Source organism: Zootoca vivipara, chromosome 12, assembly GCF_965207765.1.
Source record: "Zootoca vivipara chromosome 12, rZooViv2.hap1.1, whole genome shotgun sequence".
In the NCBI taxonomy this organism is placed as follows: Eukaryota; Metazoa; Chordata; class Lepidosauria; order Squamata; family Lacertidae; genus Zootoca; species Zootoca vivipara.
In genome coordinates, this window is record NC_142595.1 from 34,881,367 (window position 1) to 34,901,771 (window position 20,405).

General features: G+C 47.8%; 1 protein-coding gene across 2 annotated transcripts; it reads left to right on the plus strand.

Annotated features, from left to right (window-relative positions):
• Positions 1–3,012: 3,012 nt before the first annotated feature.
• On the plus strand, positions 3,013–17,483 carry LOC118095810 (trans-1,2-dihydrobenzene-1,2-diol dehydrogenase). 2 transcript variants are annotated; one of them, XM_035137072.3, is made up of 7 exons: positions 3,013–3,220; positions 6,036–6,147; positions 8,875–9,038; positions 10,173–10,425; positions 15,553–15,677; positions 16,898–17,048; positions 17,296–17,483. In XM_035137072.3, the coding sequence occupies exons 1-7, from the start codon at positions 3,128–3,130 to the stop codon at positions 17,403–17,405; spliced, it is 1,008 nt and encodes a 335-aa protein (XP_034992963.2). In that variant the 5' UTR covers positions 3,013–3,127; the 3' UTR covers positions 17,406–17,483. The 2 variants fall into 2 exon arrangements, with proteins under 2 accessions (XP_034992963.2, XP_034992962.2); XM_035137071.3 differs by having other exon boundaries at positions 3,026–3,220; positions 17,266–17,483.
• The last annotated feature ends 2,922 nt before the right edge of the window (positions 17,484–20,405 follow it).

A 20,405-nucleotide genomic window follows, 5' to 3' on the forward strand; every position in this document is an offset into this window, starting at 1 on the left:
GTAATTACATTAGTAATATTGTTGCTTTACATTTATGATGTGAATGTAGCCTTAGAGGCAAATGACTGTGGCCACAGAAGCTTGCAAGCAGGCCAGTTTCGGGTTGGCAGGTGGCTTTGAGCACTGCCGCTTCCTTCCATATAACCCAGTGAATGACCCAGACCCAGACCCTATTATTAATATATTTGGTAAAGCAAATCATGGGTGCAATAAATTGCACCTGTGCCATTCACATGGGCTTCAGACTGCAGACTAGTTTATTTTATTTTTTAGAAGGCTGGCACAGGTTGCAGCTCCTGCCTTTTTGATGGCAGCTGGGATCCCAATGCCCTCAGCTCCAATTTCCTCTGGCTCAGCAGTGCAGCTCTGCATCGCCTTAGATCAGTCTTCAGTGCAGACAGGAGGGGACAAGGTGACCCGAGCTTGAATTTCACTTGTTCTCATGCCTAAAAAGAAACAGGCCGACTTCTCCCCTACCCCACCCACCCACCCACCCACCTACCCACACCAGAACCCACCTCTCCTGCCTCCTTAGAGCTATGCCACACTCCTCTCAACAGAGAAACCAGGAGCACCAGCTTCTACCCTGCTCTACTCACTATTGATTATTTTATTGATTTCTAGCTTTCTGCTAAGGTGCTCAAGGTGACTGCGATGAACCCCCTCACCGACGTTGCCAATAGATTATGAGACGAAAAGGTACAGGGGAAAGCAATCCCCACTCAATTCCTTACGCCTTAAAATAAACCCCTCAATTCTGGACTTCTCAGTAAAGAGAGTCTAATTCCAGCTTTCGTGGCCTGATCCCACAAACACAGAGGGCTATTTGAATGAACAACCTCTTGCCTACGGAACAGGGACTTCCTCAACTCAGATCCCCACTGTATCAGTCTGCCATATCACCCTGGCAAACTTGTGGCACTCTAGGTTTTCACCATACAGTACTGCCCTTCCTGTGTGACTCTAGGACACAAACTATCCCCTTTTCCTTAGGTAAGTTTTGCCCTTTTCTGAGTCTCCACCTCTGTGAGTTTTAATACGCTGCTGGAATAACCAAGACAATACTCTTTGGCACAAAAAGAAGGTGAATTTTATTTTCTTGAGAACATAGGTTTTTCTTTTCTTAACGATGTATAAGTTACAAGCTTAGTTACAGTTATACATTAACTCTGTCAGACTTTAACTTCAAGTTATCCTAAGCCTAACCTAAACCACCACTATCCTGGCCCCACACCCTTCTTCTTCCCTCTTCGTCACCACATTCCCACTCTGCCTCTTCCAACTGCCAAAACAGTTATTCCCTCCTTTTTAAACCGGGCACCGTCCCGCCTCCTAAAGATGCGCTGTCAGTTAAGATGGAGGTGGATTAACTCTTTCTAATCCAGGGTGTAATAAATCTTCCACCCTGGGGCTAATCCGTTACAGTGACATATATTTTATTTATAGACTTTATATGTCACACACTTAAAGAGTATCTAGGTGGCGAACATAGCACAGCCATAAAGCAACGTAAAAATACTTCGCCATCATTTGCACTGTATAATCCTGAGGTAAGGAGCGCCAGAAAGTCTGTTTTGGCTTTTGGCAGTCTTCTCAAGCCACGCCCCCTATCTCCAGGCCGCACCTCCTCACCGGCCCAGCTTCAGCTCCTAAGTGTTTGCGGCTGGCTAGGAGGTGTTCCACAGGGCAGGTGCCACTACCGAGAAGGCCTTCTGCCTGGTTCCCTGTAACTTGGCTTCTCGCAGCGAGGGAACCGCCAGAAGGCCCTTGGCGCTGGACCAACCAGATAACCCTATGAGAAGCCCACAAGCAGGACCCACACGCCAGAGCCCTCTCCCCTCCTGAGATTTCCAGCAGCTGGTATTCAGAAGCATTATTACCTCCGACTGCAGAGCCAGAGCATAGCTATGGCTGCTAGTAGCCAGTGAGAGCCTTTATCTCCTTGTGAAAAGGGGGAAAGGTAAAGGACCCCTGGACAATTAAGTCCAGACAAAGGCGACTATGGGGTTGCGGCGCTCATCTTACTTTCAGGCTGAGGGAGCCGGGATTTGTCTGCAGAGTCATGTGGCCAGCATGACTAAACCGCTTCTGGTGCAACGGGACGCCATGACAGAAACCAGAGCGCACGGAAATGCCATTAATCTTCCCGCCGCAGCAGTACCTATTTATCTACTTGCACTGGTGTGCTTTGGATATAGCTGTCAACTTTCCCCCTTTTTTAAGGGAAATTCCCTTATCCCGAATAGGATTCCTCGCCAGAAAAGGGTAAAGCTGACAGCTATGGCTTTGGAACTCAGGGCCGGCTCTAGGGGTAGGCTGGGTGGCGCAGGGGCGCTAGGATGCTGGGTCGGCAGGGGAGTGCAGCACCGCAAAGCCGCGCGGAAACCACGCTGCGCCCGCCCACCCACCAGCCGCGGGAAGAAACGGAGCGGGGCGGGGGCGCCGGAGCGATCCGCGCACCACGGCGCCAGGGCGCCCGACCCGCTTAAGACGGCCCTGTTGGAACTGCTAGGTTGGCAGGAGCTGGGACAGAGCAACGGGAGCTCACTCTGTTGCAGGGATTCAAACCACCAACCTTCTGATCGGCAAGCCCAAGCGGCTCAGTGGTTTAGATCACAGCATCACCCGCGTCCCTCCATGTAAGACTGTTTGCTCATTGCATGACACCGGGAAGTTCTTCCTAACATGGCAGCCTGTGAGGCTCTGAAATGTGTAGAGCCCTGTTGCCAGTGTTGTGGGGCGGCGGGAATTGTTCTCTCCCTAGGACACAGGGTGGGGAACCTGCTGCCCTCCCGATATTGCTGCCCCTCCAGTTCCTATCAACTCAAATCAGTAGGGCTAATAGTGAGGCATGATGGGAGTTGTAGTCCAGCAACATCTGGAGGGCCACCAGTCCCCCCACCTTGCTGAAAAGAACCCAGTACTTTCTCAGATTCAACCCCCTGCCATTAACCTTCCCTATCTTGAGCTTCTGCTGCCCCCTGCTGGCTCCTCACCACACCCAAGAGTTTTGGAAAGCAGCAAACTCTTAAACTGTTACGAAAGTTTCACTCCTTGGAGCAGGTCGCTGCTCTGCCATTAGCCGTGTGCTGCTTCCTAGAACTGTTGCCTCTTGCCCTCTTCTGCCATGGTGGTCACACGCTGGGGGATCTGCTCTGCAGGGAAGATCGCCCACGACTTCCTGGTCGCCCTGAAGACTTTGCCGCCCGAGGATCACAAGGTAACAAGGGTGGGTTTTTAGAGGGAAAGCACTTGGGCAGCAGAAATCCATTTTCAATCGTTAGCTTCCTATCAGATGGGGTGGCACCCATGGGATTGGGGTTTTGCCAGCATTTCTCGTAACAAACAACATCCAGTCAGTGTCCCACGGTTGGGAGAATGGCTGTTCTCTTTGAAGCAACTAGCCAGCCCACAATAATTATTTAAAAATGAAAGAGAATGGTGGACTAGATGGGCCTCTGGCTTGATCTGATGTTCTTAAATGTCAGGATTCATACGTACTCACAGTTACCTGTTCCATGAAAGTATTCTTTTCCCTTTTGCCAAATTTGAGACTTTCATCTCCTTGGGGCAACAGCTGTCTCTTGCTTAGGTTGCTAAATACCACATACAGTGCTATTTTTCTAGAAAAAGAAGTGCCAGGACTCACCATGAACACCTGAGAGGTGCCAGAACTTTCTAGCAAGTTGTAGCTGAAAGAAAGCCCTGATGGTATCTCATTCCAAATGTAAACAAACAGTGAAAAAAGACTCTTTTGAATTGAAAGTGGAGACCCTATAGGTACTTTTCCTTGTTTATTTGTTTGTTTTCACAATAAAAGCTAATTTGTTAATAAAAAGTACCGCATACAGCAGGTAGATGACTTGTGTCGGAGGCATAGCTGCCAAGTTCTCCCTTTTTTTAAGGGAAATTCCCTTATGCTGAATAGGCTTCCTCGTGAGAAAAGGGAAAACTTGGCAGCTATGGTCGGAGGACTGGGGGCTGGACAGATTGGCAGATCCAGGAGAAGGAGTGCTGGAGACGGCTGTTGCCTAGGAGTCATGGCAAGATCTCCAAGCCCTTCCTTTTGAGAACAGTTGATTGCCTTTAATAGCTGACAACCATCCCAGCTAGGAAATGATGAGATTTAGGTGGCTTCATGCAAAGAGAAATGAAACTCAGAGTGTGAGACTAAGTCTGTGTACACACACCACACGTTTAAAACAGTTTCCACCACCCCACACTGAAAAGAATCATGGGAACCGAAGTTTACCCAAGACAGAATTACAATTGCAGCACTCTTAGCAAACTACTGTTCCCAGGATTCTTTTGTAAGGTGGGGAAGAGTGCTTTAAATGTATGGTGCGTATGCAGTCACAGAGACTGGACTGTCACTATTTTCTTCTGAGAAACACATTTTTGTATGCTGTTTTGACTGACGTGCACATTTTTGCAAGCAAATTTCCCTTTGATATGTGCATTGTTGTAAGCATTGTTTGGTTGGAGAACTGCATTGCAAAATTCAGATAAAGTGCAACTTTTGAAAGATGGCTGCGGTGGAATCTACACACCACATGTTAAAATCGTTTTGAAAAATCCATTGAATTTGCTATAGCTCACTGCCACCATCTAGTGTCACGATTGTATATTGCACTTCGCATCACATTCACAATGTTTTATTTGCAGCTGAGTCCTAAGTTTCAATTCTCACGCTGTTTTGGAAACTGCAAATGTGATATATCCAACTTTAAATGTGAACTGAATCACATTTCTCTTGCATCCCTACCCGGAAGTGACCAGAGTGGAAGACAGAAAACGAGTGGAATGGGATTAGGCTCTGTGAACATTTCCAGCAGCTTTCTGTCCCAGAGATCTGAAGGGGGAGTTTGAGGCCTCGGCTGTTTATCAGAGTACACACCATCCATTTAAAGCACACCTACCCAAGAATCCTGAGAACTGTAGTTAACCCCCTGACGTACAGCTCCCAGCACCCTTAACAGATTTCAGTTCCTGGGATTATTAGGGGGTGAGCTATACATGTCTGGTGAGCCCCACTTATGGCGCAGGTGCTGGATCTGGAGGCATGTTTGCAGACAACTTCTCTTTTTCATTATTGGTTGCTTGCGCTGGAGAGTGTTTGGTTGACTCTATTTGCAAAGTGCTTCGCTGCGCCTTGTGCATCAGTGTTTGTCCTAGAAGGAGAGAGGGGGACAGCTGTGGGACTGAAGCCCAGAGCTTGTGACCTAAGTTGGCAGCGGAAACTTCCTCTCAGCTTCGAGAAGACGCCCTTCCTGGATTGCTGCTCCCTTTCTGGCCTCTCTAGGAAACGGCTTGCACTGGAACGTAGTACCCCTTCTCACTCCTTTTGTGCCAAGGATCCTTCTACACAGGCACTTGACTTTGTAAACTGCCTGGCAAATATCACAAATGGGTTGTGGGCCACATCTTTAAAACAAAACAAAACAAAAACTTCATCAGGTTTTCTCTGGAAAGGGAAGATCCAGATTAAAGAGGCAATCCTGGTTCACAAGAAGCTGGCATAAAGCACGCCAGTGTTACATACCCTCCAGGTGTCCCTATTTTCCAGGGACAGTCCCGAATTTACAGAAGCCGTCCCGGTTTCTGATTTGATCCTAGAATGTCCCACTTTTCCTTAGGACGTCCCTATTTTCCCTGGATAAATGTTGGAGGGTATGGAGCAATGGAACCCCTGAGCCAAGGAGATAAGTAACTATACAACCTTTAAAAGACATCCGAAGGCAGATGTCTGAAAGCATCTGAAGGCATATGGCTTCGTATCTTCAGCTGAGCCAAGGTCAAGGGACTTAACGACGGCTGAGCCACGAATCAAGCTGTGGAGTCAAAGATCCACTGGATCCTAAACTGCTCATCCTGGTGGATCCTAGCCATAGGATTGCCCGCTCAATAAGTGGGGGAAATATGGGTTGGCATTTTGATACTTAAGACATAATGCAGGCACTGTAAGAAAGTTGCAGGGGGGGGGGTTGAGGCCAGCAGTTCCTGACCGTTAACTCTTTCTCCTCCTCCTCCTCCAGGTGGTGGCCATTGCTTCTCGCGACCTCAGCCGGGCTCAGCAATATGCCAAGATCCACAGCATCCCCAAGGCCTATGGCTCATATGCAGAACTGGCTGAGGATGCTGATGTTGGTGAGCTGCCTTCCCTCCTAAAACAGGGCTGGGGAACTTGTGGCTAGACTAGGGAGACGGCAACTCCTATCTGCCTCGGCCATCCTTGGCACTGCTGGCCGGGACTCGTGGGAACAGGAATCCGGCAACATCCGGAAGGCCACAGCTTCCCCATCCTTGCCCCCAGAACTCACTTCTGTGAGTTCAAAACTTGCTTCCCAGCCTTCTTTCAAGGGCTGCTGCAGAGACATGAGTGCTCTTCCAGAGATTCAGACAGGACAATTAATCCCATCCCTTTCTGGAGATGTCAGGATTTGAACTTGAGTCCTTTTGCCAACAAGCTACTATGGCCTTTGCTTTGAGGCAGCACTGGGGGTCTTTCCAGGTGCTGTGACCTCACTGTCTGTCCAAGGCGGATGCCTGATGCCAAGCGTCCCCTTAGGGCATGTGCCTACCAGCCCTCTTACAGACAATGCCACATGGCTACGACAGGGTGATACAACAGGATCTGTCCCCTGAGGAACACGGATGCCCTTTGTATCCTTTGCTTGCAAGTTTCTGAAGCTTTTTAATTATCGTTTTTAGGAACAAAGGATCTATTGAGCTGCCGTAGCGACCCACTTCTTGGAAATATAATTTGTGGCCTTTCTAAACTCTCTTCTCAGAAAGAAATAATCTGTTATATATGTGCCTAGCCACTTTTTGCTACATCTAAGAAAAAGCTTCTGTGCTGGTGAGCAGCTGACTCAGCAAACACGGACATATCAGGCTCATCTGATTCCCTCCCTTCTTTCCCTTGAGGTTATCCAAGGTTATGTCGGCAGCCAGCAGGAGCTTGAGACTGGGGTATTTAATTGGTTACCATATGCACAATGCGTGACGCTCGATTTGATATCCTGTTGTATGAGGGACTGGCACTCATCTGTGCCAGGGGCTCTTTTATTAGCAGACTTCTTGACAATAATATAGGGACGCGGGTGGCGCTGTGGGTTAAACCACAGAGCCTCTTGGGCTTGCCAATCAGAAGGTTGGCGGTTCGAATCCCCGCAACGGGGTGAGCTCCCGATGCTCGGTCCCTGCTCCTGCCAACCTAGCAGTTGAAAAGCACATCAAAGTGCAAGTAGATAAATAGGTACCGCTACAGCAGGAAGGTAAACGGTGTTTCCGTGCACTGCTCTGGTTCGCCAGAAGCGGCTTAGTCATGCTGACCACATGACCCGGAAGCTGTACACCAGCTCCCTCGGCCAGGATAGCGAGATGAGCGCTGCAACCCCAGAGTCGTCCACAACTGGACCTAATGGTCAGGGGTCCCTTTACCCTTTACCCTTTACCTTGACAATAATATAGTACGCAAAACTAAAGCAGACTTGGCTCTGTATACCTGAAGGAGTGTCTCCACCCCCGTCGTTCAGCCCGGATGCTGAGGTCCAGCTCCGAGGGCCTTCTGGCAGTTCTCTCATTGTGAGAAGTGAGGTTACAGGGAACCAGGCAGAGGGCCCTCTCGGTAGTGGCACCCTCCCTGTAGAATACCCTTCCATCTGATGTCAAACAGATAGACATCTGAAGGCAACCCTGTTTCAGGAAGTTTTTAAATTTTGATGTTTTACTGTGTATTTTGTTGGAAGCCGCCCAGAGTAGCTGGCACAACCCAGTTAGATGGGCAAGGTACAATTATTGTTGTTGTTGCTATTATTATTATTATTATTATTATTATTATTATTATTATTATTATTTCCAACATGCATTGACCTTGCAAGTGGAGGTGAGACTGTGTCACGAAAAGCAAATCAAAAGAAGCATGGAGACAAAATCTTTTACAATAACCAGTCCTTTCAAGCAGTACCTATATGGTTAGCTGGAGAACAACATTTCAGATGACCTTATGCACTGTGCAAAGTTTGTTTTTTGTTACCCAGTTCTTTCCTGTAGCCATTAGGTGGCCTGTGAGTCTGATTCACTTTAACACGCTTTAGTACTGCCAGGTGGTCTGCTAGCAAGACTTCCTTGCAAGGACTGCCCAAATAATGGAAATCGCTGCTGCCTCTTGACATTGACAACAAACACTCAGTACTCGTGGACATAAAAAAGATTACAGTGGTACCTCGGTTTAAGTACACAATTGGTTCCGGAAGTCTGTACTTAACCTGAAGTGAACTTTCCCATTGAAAGTAATGGAAAGTGGATTAATCCATTCCAGACGGTCCGCGGAGTACTCAACCTGGAGCATACTTAACCCGAGGTATGAGTGTAATTGGTTCTGGAAGTCTGTACTTAACCTGAAGCGAACTTTCCTATTGAAAGTAATGGAAAGTGGGTTAATCCGTTCCAGATGGGTCCATGGAGTACTTAAACTGAAAGTACTCAAACCGAAGCATACTTAAACCGAGGTATGACTGTATTTGAACTGCACAGAACTAAGTAGGTGGGTAGAATCAGGGTCTTTTCCACTGTCTCTTGCCCACCCACCCCCATTTCCTGCTGCTCTTGGCTATGTATTCACTCTACGTGCAGGCTGGGTGGCGCAGGGCACCACGGCGCCGGCCCGCCAGGAGGGCTCCGCGAGCTGCGCCCACCCGCTGGCCAGCCGGTCCGCCGTGCAGCTGCGCCTGTGGCAGCCGCGCTGTGCGCGACGCCCACCCGCCCACCGCACTGGGAAACGAGGTGGGAGGGCGCCGGAAGGATCCGGCGCACCACGGCGCCAGGGGCGCTTAAGACGGCACTGTTCACTCTCTCAAATCTCTGTTACAGATGTGGTCCACATCGGGGTGGTGAATCCATATCATCTCCCTACCAGCCTCCTCTTCATCCAGGCTGGGAAGAATGTGCTGTGTGAGAAACCGCTGGGCATGAATACCGCAGAAGTGAAGGCCCTGGTGCAGGCAGCTCGGCAAAAGAACGTCTTCTTCATGGAGGTACAAGGCAAAAGCAATCTCCCTGAAGCAGAGGAAGACTTAGGGGGTCACAACCGGCCCATCCGCACTGGGAGCCAAGCCTAGAGGGCATTGCGACAATGATGAACAACGGAAAGCAAGAGGCGGAGGGGGCAAATGTTGGCATCGCACAGCGGCATTCATTGCCGCTGAAATTTCAAAGCCCAATGTCCACCACAGCCTGTCAGCTCACATATAACTCCAAACCACGGCCCCATGTAATTAGCCCCATGTAACACAGCAGCAGCAGGACTGTTTGCTTCTTTGTGCTAAACCATGGTTTAACTTAGCATTGTGTTCAAACTCAGTCATTGGCTATGTTCGGACGTGATTACAAACCATGGTTTATTGTGGTGGGAACCAGCTTAGGCTCCCCACTCACGAGTCTTACACATCCTTCCCCCTTCCCTCTTTCCCTGGCGTGGCCGTGAGGAGTCTTGAACATTTTACTTCTGTTTTTTATTAATTGCCGCTCATTCATTGCATCATCTGCACTTATGGTTTGTTTGAAGCAAGCTAGCTCCAAACCATAGGTTATGAAACTGACTTGTTTAAACAAGCCATAGTTAAACTTTGTCACGGTTTAGGATTCCAGTATCAACACTAAACTGTGGGGAATTAAAATGGGAAGCAAATCTGGCCACCCTGGAGGGCGGAAGCCCTGCTGGAAACTAGACGCCCAATGTTTTAACATTGCTTGTGGAAATGCTGTTTCTTCTGGCCCAGCACTAGAAGTCCAAAAGGGCTGCCAGCTGGTTGCCAGCATTCAAACCAGCCTTTCTAGCTGCTGCCCTAACACAGCCTTCCCCAGCTGGGTGCCTTCCAGATGTTTTGGACTAGAACTCCCATCAAGTTGGCCAATGGTTAGGGATGATGGGAGTTGCAATCCAGCAACATCTGAAGGTTCAGCCGTTCTTGGTATCAAACTCCCCATGTTCTCAAGACTATCAAAAATGCAAACTGAGGGTTTTATCACTGTATGCACAGCTTGAAGAATTTTTTTTTTTTACCTTGCTCGCTTCTTTATGGGGTTTTACATAGCTTGACTTAAGAAAAGACCAGCTCTGGATATCCCCCCCCCTAATGTGCCAACAACCTGCATTTTTTGTATGCCAGGGTCTGTGGACGCGTTTTTTCCCTGCTTCAGAGAAGATCCGTTTCTTGCTCAGCCAGGGTTCTATCGGGGATGTGATGGTGTTACATGCTGAATTTGGGAGTCCGCAACTCTCCATCCCCAGATGTGTGGAGAAAGAGCTGGGGGGAGGTGGCCTTCTGGATATTGGCTGCTATTGCATCCTGTTTGCCTGCATGGTCTTCAATGGAGAGAAGCCGGAGTCCATTCTGGCCTCTGGATTCCTGCACAATACAGGTGAGTACTTGGCTGGTCACTTTCCTTGTCAGGGGAAGAAGTATATAATAATAATAATTTATTATTTATACCCCGCCCATCTGGCTGGGTTTTCCCAGCCACTCTGGGAGGTTTCCAACCGAATATTAAAAACAGTACAGCATCAAACATTAAAAACTTCCCTAAACAGGACCGCCTTCAGTTGTCTTCTAAATGTTTATTGCCTTGACATCTGCTGGGAGGGCGTTCCACAGGGCGGGTGCCACTACCGAGAAGGCCCTCTGTCTGGTCCCCTGTAACCTCACTTCTCGCAATGAAGGCCCTCGGCGCCTGGATCTCAGTGTCCGGGCTGAAAGGTGGGGGTGGAGACGCTCCTTCAGGTATACAGGACCGAGGCCGTTTAGGGCTTTAAAGGTCAATACCAACACTTTGAATTGTGCTCGGAAACGTATGGTCATGAGTTTCAGAAATTGTCCATCAAGGAAACCAAATGAAAAAAAAAAAGGGCTGGCCCAAGTCATCATGTGACAGAAAGTTCCTTAAATAAATTTCTTCTTCTTCTTCTTCTTCTTCTTCTTCTTCTTCTTCTTCTTCTTCTTCTTCTTCTTCTTCTTCGGCGATCACTCATAGCAGAGCATGTTTATCTTCCATGAAGACGGTCTTAACAGTGAATGACTGTGGAGGCCAATTCTGGATCCACACGTCCTTCCACTGTGGGGACATAGGTTTCCAGGTGGGAGTTGATCATGGTGAGGGTTTACCAAACGTACCTTCCTCTTAGCATGTTTCTCCCTTTCGTCCTGAGTTCGAGCTTCTTCAAAACCCATGACACCTTTGGTAAAGGCTGTTGTCCAGTTGGAGCACTTGCAGGCCAGTGTTTTCCAATTGTCAGTGTTTACACTACATTTTTAAAGATTTGCCTTGAGAGAGTCGTTGAACCTCTTTTGTTGACCACCAGCATTACGCTTTCCATTTTTAACTTGGAATAGAGTACTGTAGTTGCTTTGGAAGGCGATCATCAGGCATCCACACAACATGACCAGTCCAATGAAGTTGATGTTGAAGAATCACTGCTTCAACACTGGTGATCTTTGCTTCTGGTATTAGTTCGCCTGTCTTCCCAAGTGATGTGTAATTTTTTTCGGAATGTGCTCTTAGATTGGGGGAGGAATTCGGCTTCCGGGTTCAGCGCCAGCGCCGTCCGGTGGGGTTTGCTTCGAGCTCCGAGGCAGCCCGCCTTTGCGAGGGGGGAGGAGCAGCGGGAGCGACACTGCGCCCCATAGAACCCAGGGTCGAGCGTCCCTGGGGCAAATGCTCAGCGGAGTCCCAATTTTTGACTTCCCAGCTCGCCGGCAGGCTCTAATAAGAGCCCCGGTGCAGGAAGGGTTGAAGTCGTGGGGGCCATATTGAGCGCCATCGTTATCCTCGCGGAGGGAAGCTCCGAACCGGAGGCGGAGAGCGGTGGATTTTTCCTAAAGAAAGATTGAAAAGATCGGGAACCGTGAGTAAAAGGATTTAAAATTATAATTGGACTTTAAATTTGGAACGGGTGTGAGATCAAAAAAACGGAAGCCGATCCCCCCCCCCCCACTGATGAAAGAGGAAGCAGTAAGAGGAGAAGTACCCGACGCCGGGGAAAGGTGGTTCGTAATTTGAACAATTCCAAGGATCGATAGAAAATTCTCCCCCAGAGGCAGGGCAAAGGGGGAGAACTGTATTAAAACTGGAAAATCCCTGCAAATAGAGGATATTAAAGAGGGAAGAGCCTCTTCCTCTCCCGAAAGCGGCAACCCGGACAGAACAGCAAGCAGACTGAGAGGATATAAAGGAAATGGTGGAATTGGTTTATAGAGACTTCTAGGTGAATAAAAGGCTGAACTGAGGAAAATAGAGACTGGACTGTTTAAACAGGAGATTTGTTGCAGCCTAGTGTAATAATTATAAAAACTAATGTAACAACATTTGGAATGGATACATCGCATCCAGCTTGCAGCATTCGGAACAGTTGCAACTTGTAACCACTTCCTGTTTTTCAAGCTCTGCTCTGCCCTTGAAAACTTGGGAAAATGTCAACAACAGACTATGCACCTGGCTTCCAGAGGAAAGTTATGAGACTCTTATGGGAAATAAAGATCGGAATGGACAAAACTCGGCAGCAGATGGAAATAATGAATCAAGATGCACAGAAACAGAATATGAGTGAAAGAACTTTGATAGAGGACGATAGGACAGATGAATCTAACTACAGCATAATTGAAGAAGAAGAGGATGATTTGGATATACAAGAGGAGAAAGACCAAATTTCGACTTGGAACACCCCCCCTTTTGAGGGGGAGATACAAGAGCTGTCTGAGGGGCAGAGAATTCTCAAAAAAATGGGATCACCCCCCTCTTCGAGGGGGAGGAACAAGAGCTGCTTGAGTGGCAGAAAGCACACAAGAAACGCAATGTGCAAGCAAGATGGGATCACCGGGGGGGGGGGAGGACAGAGACATTTGGGTGTCAAAATATGTTAAAAAGGGGGAGGGATGAAGGAGGAAGGAATATATTCTGTATTAGGATGGATAAGAAGGTTTGAAAACTGGATTGTTAACTCTGGACATTGCTGGAATGGAAGGGAATAGCCGTGAACGAGGGAGGAGGAGGAAAAATTGAGAATAAAGGATAAATTAAAGATTGGGAAAGTAAAAAGGAATTAAAATATAAGGAAGTCCTTGGAAGGAAATTGTGGCAAGGGAGAGAAAATATTAAGTTAGTTAAAATTAGGATGTAATAGTAATTGGGCACATTAGAAAATTAGTTTGGGCAAGAGGATTTGGGATGGTTGGGTGTCTCCCCCCTCTTGTTGGCCTCCCTCGGGCTGGGAGCTTCTGGTGGCAGGGGGGGCTTCAGGGCTGGGGGGGGGCAGGGGGAGGGGAGGGACCCAATTGGAAAAAGAATCATCCCCTTGCCTCCTTTTGCCCTCTGGGACTCTTCGTGGCAGGGGGAGTCCTGGGGGTTGGGGGAGGGAGGGCGTGAGAAATGGGAATAAAAGAGAAGTTAATAAAGATTTTGGATGGTATATGAATATATGATTGGAAGGTTGGAAATAGAATGAGGAAAATGATAAGAAAACTGTTAAATGAGATTTAAAATGAAAATCAGATAGGGGGGAGATCGGGGAAGCCTACACATAAACAATGTTTATGGAAAATGATTAGTTAGTAATTATTTTTTTTATGTATTTTTTCTTCTTTTTTTCTAGTTTTTGTTTTTTATTCCTTTTGAGGGGGGATTAAGTGTGGATAGATGGTGGGATGGATACTGACTTTCATCTCTCCTGCCAACCTGGAGTCTCTTGGTGGCAGAGGGGGGTTCCGGGAGTGGGAGGGAGGGGTGGTTAGAAATTCAATCATAAAATGAACCACTGTCGACTGCCCGCTTTTCGGGGGATCCTCTTGTGGGAGGAGAGGGCCCGTGGAGGGTGGACAGAAGTAGGTGGAAAATTGGTTATGTATTTTTATGTATGTTCTCTTTATTATGCAAAATCACTAAAATATTTTTTAAAAAATAGATTGGGGGAGGAATTCAATACAGTTCACAATTAAAGTCAAATCTATCAAATCCATACTTTATGAAACAATATGAGAGCTAAAACACAGTCATGTTTCTAAACTCTCACTTTTACAAATTTTACAGTTCACAGATCCTTCCATCCCTACGTACTCTCTGCTGTCTTGGGGTAGTGCTAGCAGGTTTGATTTTGCTGTGGGTGACAGAACATTGATTTGCTTATGGGATTCTTTTAATATTTGTTGCCAATTACAAATCAACAAGCAGAAGACAAGTGGGGACAAACTGCAGGACAATAGATCCACTATGTCACATCTGTTCCCCAGAGGCCACGTGCTTTCTGCCATCTCGCTGTCTCTGTCGCTCTGTCATGGGCGTACCCAGGATCAAAACTAGGGGGGGGCAAGGGGAGGGGCCAAGGCACGGAAGGGGAGGGGCCACAAAGTGGGTGGGAACAGCGAACTCGCGCTCCGCCGGGCTGTGCCCCTCCCTAGAAGCAGGGCTAGTGGGCGGAGGCGGAGCCCAGCCCAGCAGAGCGCGAGTTCAGCGTTCCCGCCCGCCGCGCCGCGCTCCCTGGTTCCCCGCCGCGCTTGGCCTTGCCTGAGGGCGCGCCGGGGAGCTGGAGGGAGGGTGCGGCGCGGTGCGGCGGGAATGGCGAACTCGCGCTCCGCCGGGCTGTGCTCCGCCTCTGCCCACCAGCCCTGCTTCTAGAGTAGGGCAGCTGCCCTAACTTGCCGCATGGTGGGTACGCCCTTGCGCTCTGTCCCTCTTTATTTCTTTCAAGCTTCCCTTTGCTGCTTCCTGTCTCTGGCTGTTCAGCTGGAAGAACGTCTTCTTCTCCAAACTCTCGCGGGGATCTCATTCACAAGCACAGAGTGCGCCTCAGATTTTAAGAGACCGTCTCCCAAGCATTAGCTGACAAAACAAGATGATCCTGGAATCTGAGCCAACAATCCAGAAAGGGAAGGAAAAACAAAGGAAAGGTCAGCCAGGAGCTGTCATTACATTTTACTGAATCATTTGCTGCCTTTTTTTAAAAAAAAAACATGGTGTCTCATTCTGCTGCCTGAAGTTGTTCACTTCATTTTGCCCAGTGGTAGAGCTGGCCCTTCTTACTGGGGAAGGAAGTGAAGCAGTACGGATGTGGAAGTTTGGGATACCTTAATTCCCACAAACAGATTAGAAGGACTGAGGAGCTACACCTCTTTGACACTTGAGATGTTCCCTCCAGACTCTATCAAATTCCTGTGACTATGACCTGTGACTATAAAATGTTTTCAGTTTTCAATTGTTGTATCCCGCCTACGACTTGCTATTAAAGGGCAAGTAATACAAAGGATGATGATAGTTACTTTTTATCATCATCATCATCATCATCGACACATTTCTTTTTGCTTTGTCAGACTTTGGGCATAGTTTGGTTTTCCTCCCCTCTGGTGTGAGCATTTATAATCCCTGCCTCTGGCTTTGTGCTGCGATGCTAACATTTAAAAGAAGAAATAAAAACTGCTGAGGTGTATCTGTGAGTGGGTGCCGAGGAAGACTGAGGGCAGGAGAGGTCCCCCCCCCCAGTGACAGGCTTGTGTTTTTCCTCAGGTGTGGACAAAACCGTGTCAGTCATCCTGAACTACTCGGGAAATCGCCAGGCTGTCCTCACCTGTACCATGACAGCCAGGATGTCAAATCGGGCCAGCATTTACGGCACTAAGGGCATGATAAAGGTAACTCCTAGTTTCCGGTCCAGGGGCTAAGGCAGTTTGAGGGGAGGAAAGTGTACCTGGTTCATTAGAAATGTATTTTTTCAACCCTGCCCCCCCTACCCCGATATTGTTGGACTGCAACTCTCAGCGTCACTAAGCATTGGCCAAACAGGCTAGAGATGATGGGATTTGTAGTCCAATAACATTAGGGTGCTGGAGGAGACTCTTGAGAGTCCCATGGACTGCAAGAAGATCAAACCTATCCATTCTGAAGGAAATCAGCCCTGAGTGCTCACTGGAAGGACAGATCCTGAAGCTGAGGCTCCAATACTTTGGCCACCTCATGAGAAGAGAAGACTCCCTGGAAAAGACCCTGATGTTGGGAAAGATTGAGGGCACAAGGAGAAGGGGATGACAGAGGACGAGATGGTTGGACAGCGTTCTCGAAGCTACGAACATGAGTTTGACCAAACTGCGGGAGGCAGTGCAAGACAGGAGTGCCTGGCGTGCCATGGTCCATGGGGTCACAAAGAGTCGGACACGACTAAACGACTAAACAACAACATTAGGGCACCCCAGGGTCAAAGAACTGGAGCCCAGGAATGGAGGCAGCCCTATGCTGTAATCCGAAATGGAGTCCTTAGCGGGAAAGCAATGTCACATTTACTCCTATATTTAAGGCACTATGATACCACTTTAAACAGCTGTGGCTTCCCGCAAAGAATTATGGGAACTGTAGTTTGTTAAAGGTGTTGAGAGGCAACTCCCAGAGCTAGAATTTAACCCACTATCCATCTTCCAAGGGAGCAATGGGAATTGTACCTCTGGGAGGGGAATACGGGGGTCTCCTGACAGTTCTCAGCATCCAGCAGGCATCCCCAAACTTTGGCCCTCCAGATGTTTTGGACTACAATTCCCATCTTCCCCGACCACTGGTCCTGTTAGCTAGGGATCATGGGAGTTGTAGGCCAAAACGTCTGGAGGGCCACAGTTTGGGGATGCCTGGTTTACAGCTTCCTTACATGTAGGGTGTGTGAATATGACCCAAATGTTGCAATAGAAGCCCCCTGTATGTAAAGAAGGGCATTCTAGGTAGAGGAGGAGAAGGAAGTAGGAGATAGAACAACAGAGGGTGGCGTTGTCCGTTTTCTTCGAAGGTGGCTGTGTGAAGCCAGTTTTGTGGCATAGGCAGGCAGACACACCCTCCCCGGTTCTCTCTCAGTTCCCTTGCTTCCTGCCAGATTCCATCTCACTTCTGGTGCCCAACCGAGTTTGTGGTCAATGGGAAGAGAGAAGAGTATCCGCTGCCTCCCCAGTCCCAGAAAATGCACTTCCAGAACAGCACCGGCCTGCGCTACGAAGCGGAGCATGTCCGTCAGTGTCTCCTCAAAGGTAACAGTTCGAAACACTGCTGACTCGCTTTTATTGGATTGCCTGGGCAGAAATTCAATAAGCCGCATTTTTAAAAAACAAGTTGGAGCGGGTAGAGTGAGAGAAGGGGGGAAGTTTGCTTCAAAATCAGCCTTTGGGGCTACATCTACTGGTCCAGGTCTCCCAGTGAGCTTCCTGGCCAAGTAGGAATTTGGAAACCTGTTGTTTTTTTCTTCAGCCTTCTCTCCTCCCTTCCCACTCCTTCTAGGTTCGAAAGAAAGTCCTATCCTGACACATGCGGACAGCGAGCTGGTCAATTCCATCCTGGAGGAAGCTCGCCGACAAGTGGGTGTGTTTTACCCTCAGGACAAAGTGTGACACACACTCCATTCCGCGCGCCCCCTCCCCGCAAAACCCCATATTCAGTTTCAAAAAATAAAAATAAAATTGCACACAGATGGACTTCAGCTGTGGTACAGACATACAGTATATGGCCAATAAAGCCACTCTTGCCAATTTCGGACGGTGAGTTATTGTGTCATCCAAGGAGGCCTGGATAGGGGGTGGGAGAAGGGTCTGGGAGCATGGGGTAGGGGAGAAATTTGGAACGACAAGGCTGGGAATAAAGGCTTTGGGACATGGGGAGCGGAAGGGGTAACAACAGGCCAGGTATTCCCCAGTTTAAGAAGGAAGGCAGAAACACAGGATAAAACTGTCCTAAGAAACCAGTGGTGCTCAAGTTGTCCTTCTGCTGGGTTTGGCAAAAGCCTTCTTTTACCTGAAGGAGCATCTCCACCCCCATTGTTCAGCCCGGACACTGAGATCCAGCGCCGAGGGCCTTCTGGCGGTTCCCTCACTGCGAGAAGCAAAGCTACAGGGAGCCAGGCAGAGGGCCTTCTCGGTAGTGGCACCCGCCCTGTGGAACGCCCTTCCATCAGAGGTCAGAGAGATAAACAGCTACCTGACATTTAGAAAATACCGAAAGGCATCCTTGTTTAGGGAAGTTTTTAATCTGTGATATTTGATGTATTTTAATGTTTGTTGGAAGCCGCCCAGAGTGGCAGGGGAAGCCCAGCCAGATGGACGGAGTATAAATATTATTATTATTATTATTATTATTATTATTATTATTATTATTATTATTATTATTTACAGTTAAGTAATACTTTGGTTTAAGCAGAGTGGGATTCCTGAATTTGCATTTAGCCAGAATTCTTTTTTTTTAAGGTTCATTTCATTCCACTGAGAGCAGGAGAGGGTTAATAGAGCCAGAAAGACTGAACTTTTTTTTTTTTAGTGTCCAGCAGCAGGCCACACACATTTTTGTTGTTGTTGTTTAGTCGTTTAGTCGTGTCCGACTCTTCGTGACCCCATGGACCATAGCACGCCAGGCACTCCTGTCTTGCACTGCCTCCCGCAGTTTGGTCAAACTCATGTTCGTAGCTTCGAGAACACTGTCCAACCATCTTGTCCTCTGTCGTCCCCTTCTCCTAGTGCCCTCAATCTTTCCCAACATCAGGGTCTTTTCCAAGGATTCTTCTCTTCTCATGAGGTGGCCAAAGTATTGGAGCCTCAGCTTCACGATCCGTCCTTCCAGGGAGCACTCAGGGCTGATTTCCTTAAGAATGGATAGGTTTGATCTTCTTGCAGTCCATGGGACTCTCAAGAGTCTCCTCCAGCACCATAATTCAAAAGCATCAATTCTTCGGCGATCAGCCTTCTTTATGGTCCAACTCTCACTTCCATACATCACTACTGGGAAAACCATAGCTTTAACTATACGGACCTTTGTCGGCAAGGTGATGTCTCTGCTTTTTAAGATGCTGTCTAGGTTTGTCATTGCTTTTCTCCCAAGAAGCAGGCGTCTTTTAATTTCGTGACTGCTGTCACCATCTGCAGTGATCAAGGAGCCCAAGAAAGTAAAATCTCTCACTGCCTCCATTTCTTCCCCTTCTATTTGCCAGGAGGTGATGGGACCAGTGGCCATGATCTTGGTTTTTTTGATGTTGAGCTTCAGACCATATTTTGCGCTCTCCTCTTTCACCCTCATTAAAAGGTTCTTTAATTCCTCCTCGCTTTCTGCCATCAAGGTTGTGTCATGTGCATATCTGAGGTTGTTGATATTTCTTCCAGCAATCTTAATTCCGGCTTGGGATTCATCTAGTCCAGCCTTTCGCATGATGAATTCTGCATATAAGTTAAATAAGCAGGGAGACAATATACAACCTTGTCGTACTCCTTTCCCAATTTTGAACCAATCAGTTGTTCCATATCCAGTTCTAACTGTAGCTTCTTGTCCCACATAGAGATTTCTCAGGAGACAGATGAGGTGATCAGGCACTCCCATTTCTTTAAGAACTTGCCATAGTTTGCTGTGGTCGACACAGTCAAAGGCTTTTGCATAGTCAATGAAGCAGAAGTAGACGTTTTTCTGGAACTCTCTAGCTTTCTCCATAATCCAGCGCATGTTTGCTATTTGGTCTCTGGTTCCTCTGCCCTTTCGAAATCCAGCTTGCACTTCTGGGAGTTCTCGGTCCACATACTGCCTAAGCCTGCCTTGTAGAATTTTAAGCATAACCTTGCTAGCGTGTGAAATGAGCACAATTGTGCGGTAGTTGCAGCATTCTTTGGCACTGCCCTTCTTTGGAATTGGGATGTAGACTGATCTTCTCCAATCCTCTGGCCATTGCTGAGTTTTCCAAACTTGCTGGCATATTGGGTGTAGCACCTTAACAGCATCATCTTTTAAAATTTTAAACAGTTCAGCTGGAATATCATCACTTCCACTGGCCTTGTTATTAGCAATGCTTTCTAAGGCCCATTTGACTTCACTCTCCAAGATGTCTGGCTCAAGGTCAGCAACCACACTACCTGAGGTGTACGAGACCTCCATATCTTTCTGGTATAATTCCTCTGTGTATTCTTGCCACCTCTTCTTGATGTCTTCTGCTTCTGTTAGGTCCTTACCACTTTTGTCCTTGATTATGGTAATCTTTGTATGAAATGTTCCTTTCATATCTCCAATTTTCTTGAACAGATCTCTGGTTTTCCCCATTCTATTGTTTTCCTCTATTTCTTTGCATTGCTCATTTAAGAAGACCCTCTTGTCTCTCCTTGCTGTTTTTTGGAAATCTGCATTCAGTTTCCTGTATCTTTCCCTATCTCCCTTGCATTTTGCTTGCCTCCTCTCCTCCGCTATTTGTAAGGCCTCGTTGGACAGCCATTTTGCTTTCTTGCATTTCCTTTTCCTTGGGATGGTTTTCATTGCTGCCTCCTGTATAATGTTACGAGCCTCCATCCATAGTTCTTCAGGCACTCTGTCCACCAAATCTAAATCCTTAAACCTGTTCCTCACTTCCACTGTGTATTCATAAGGGA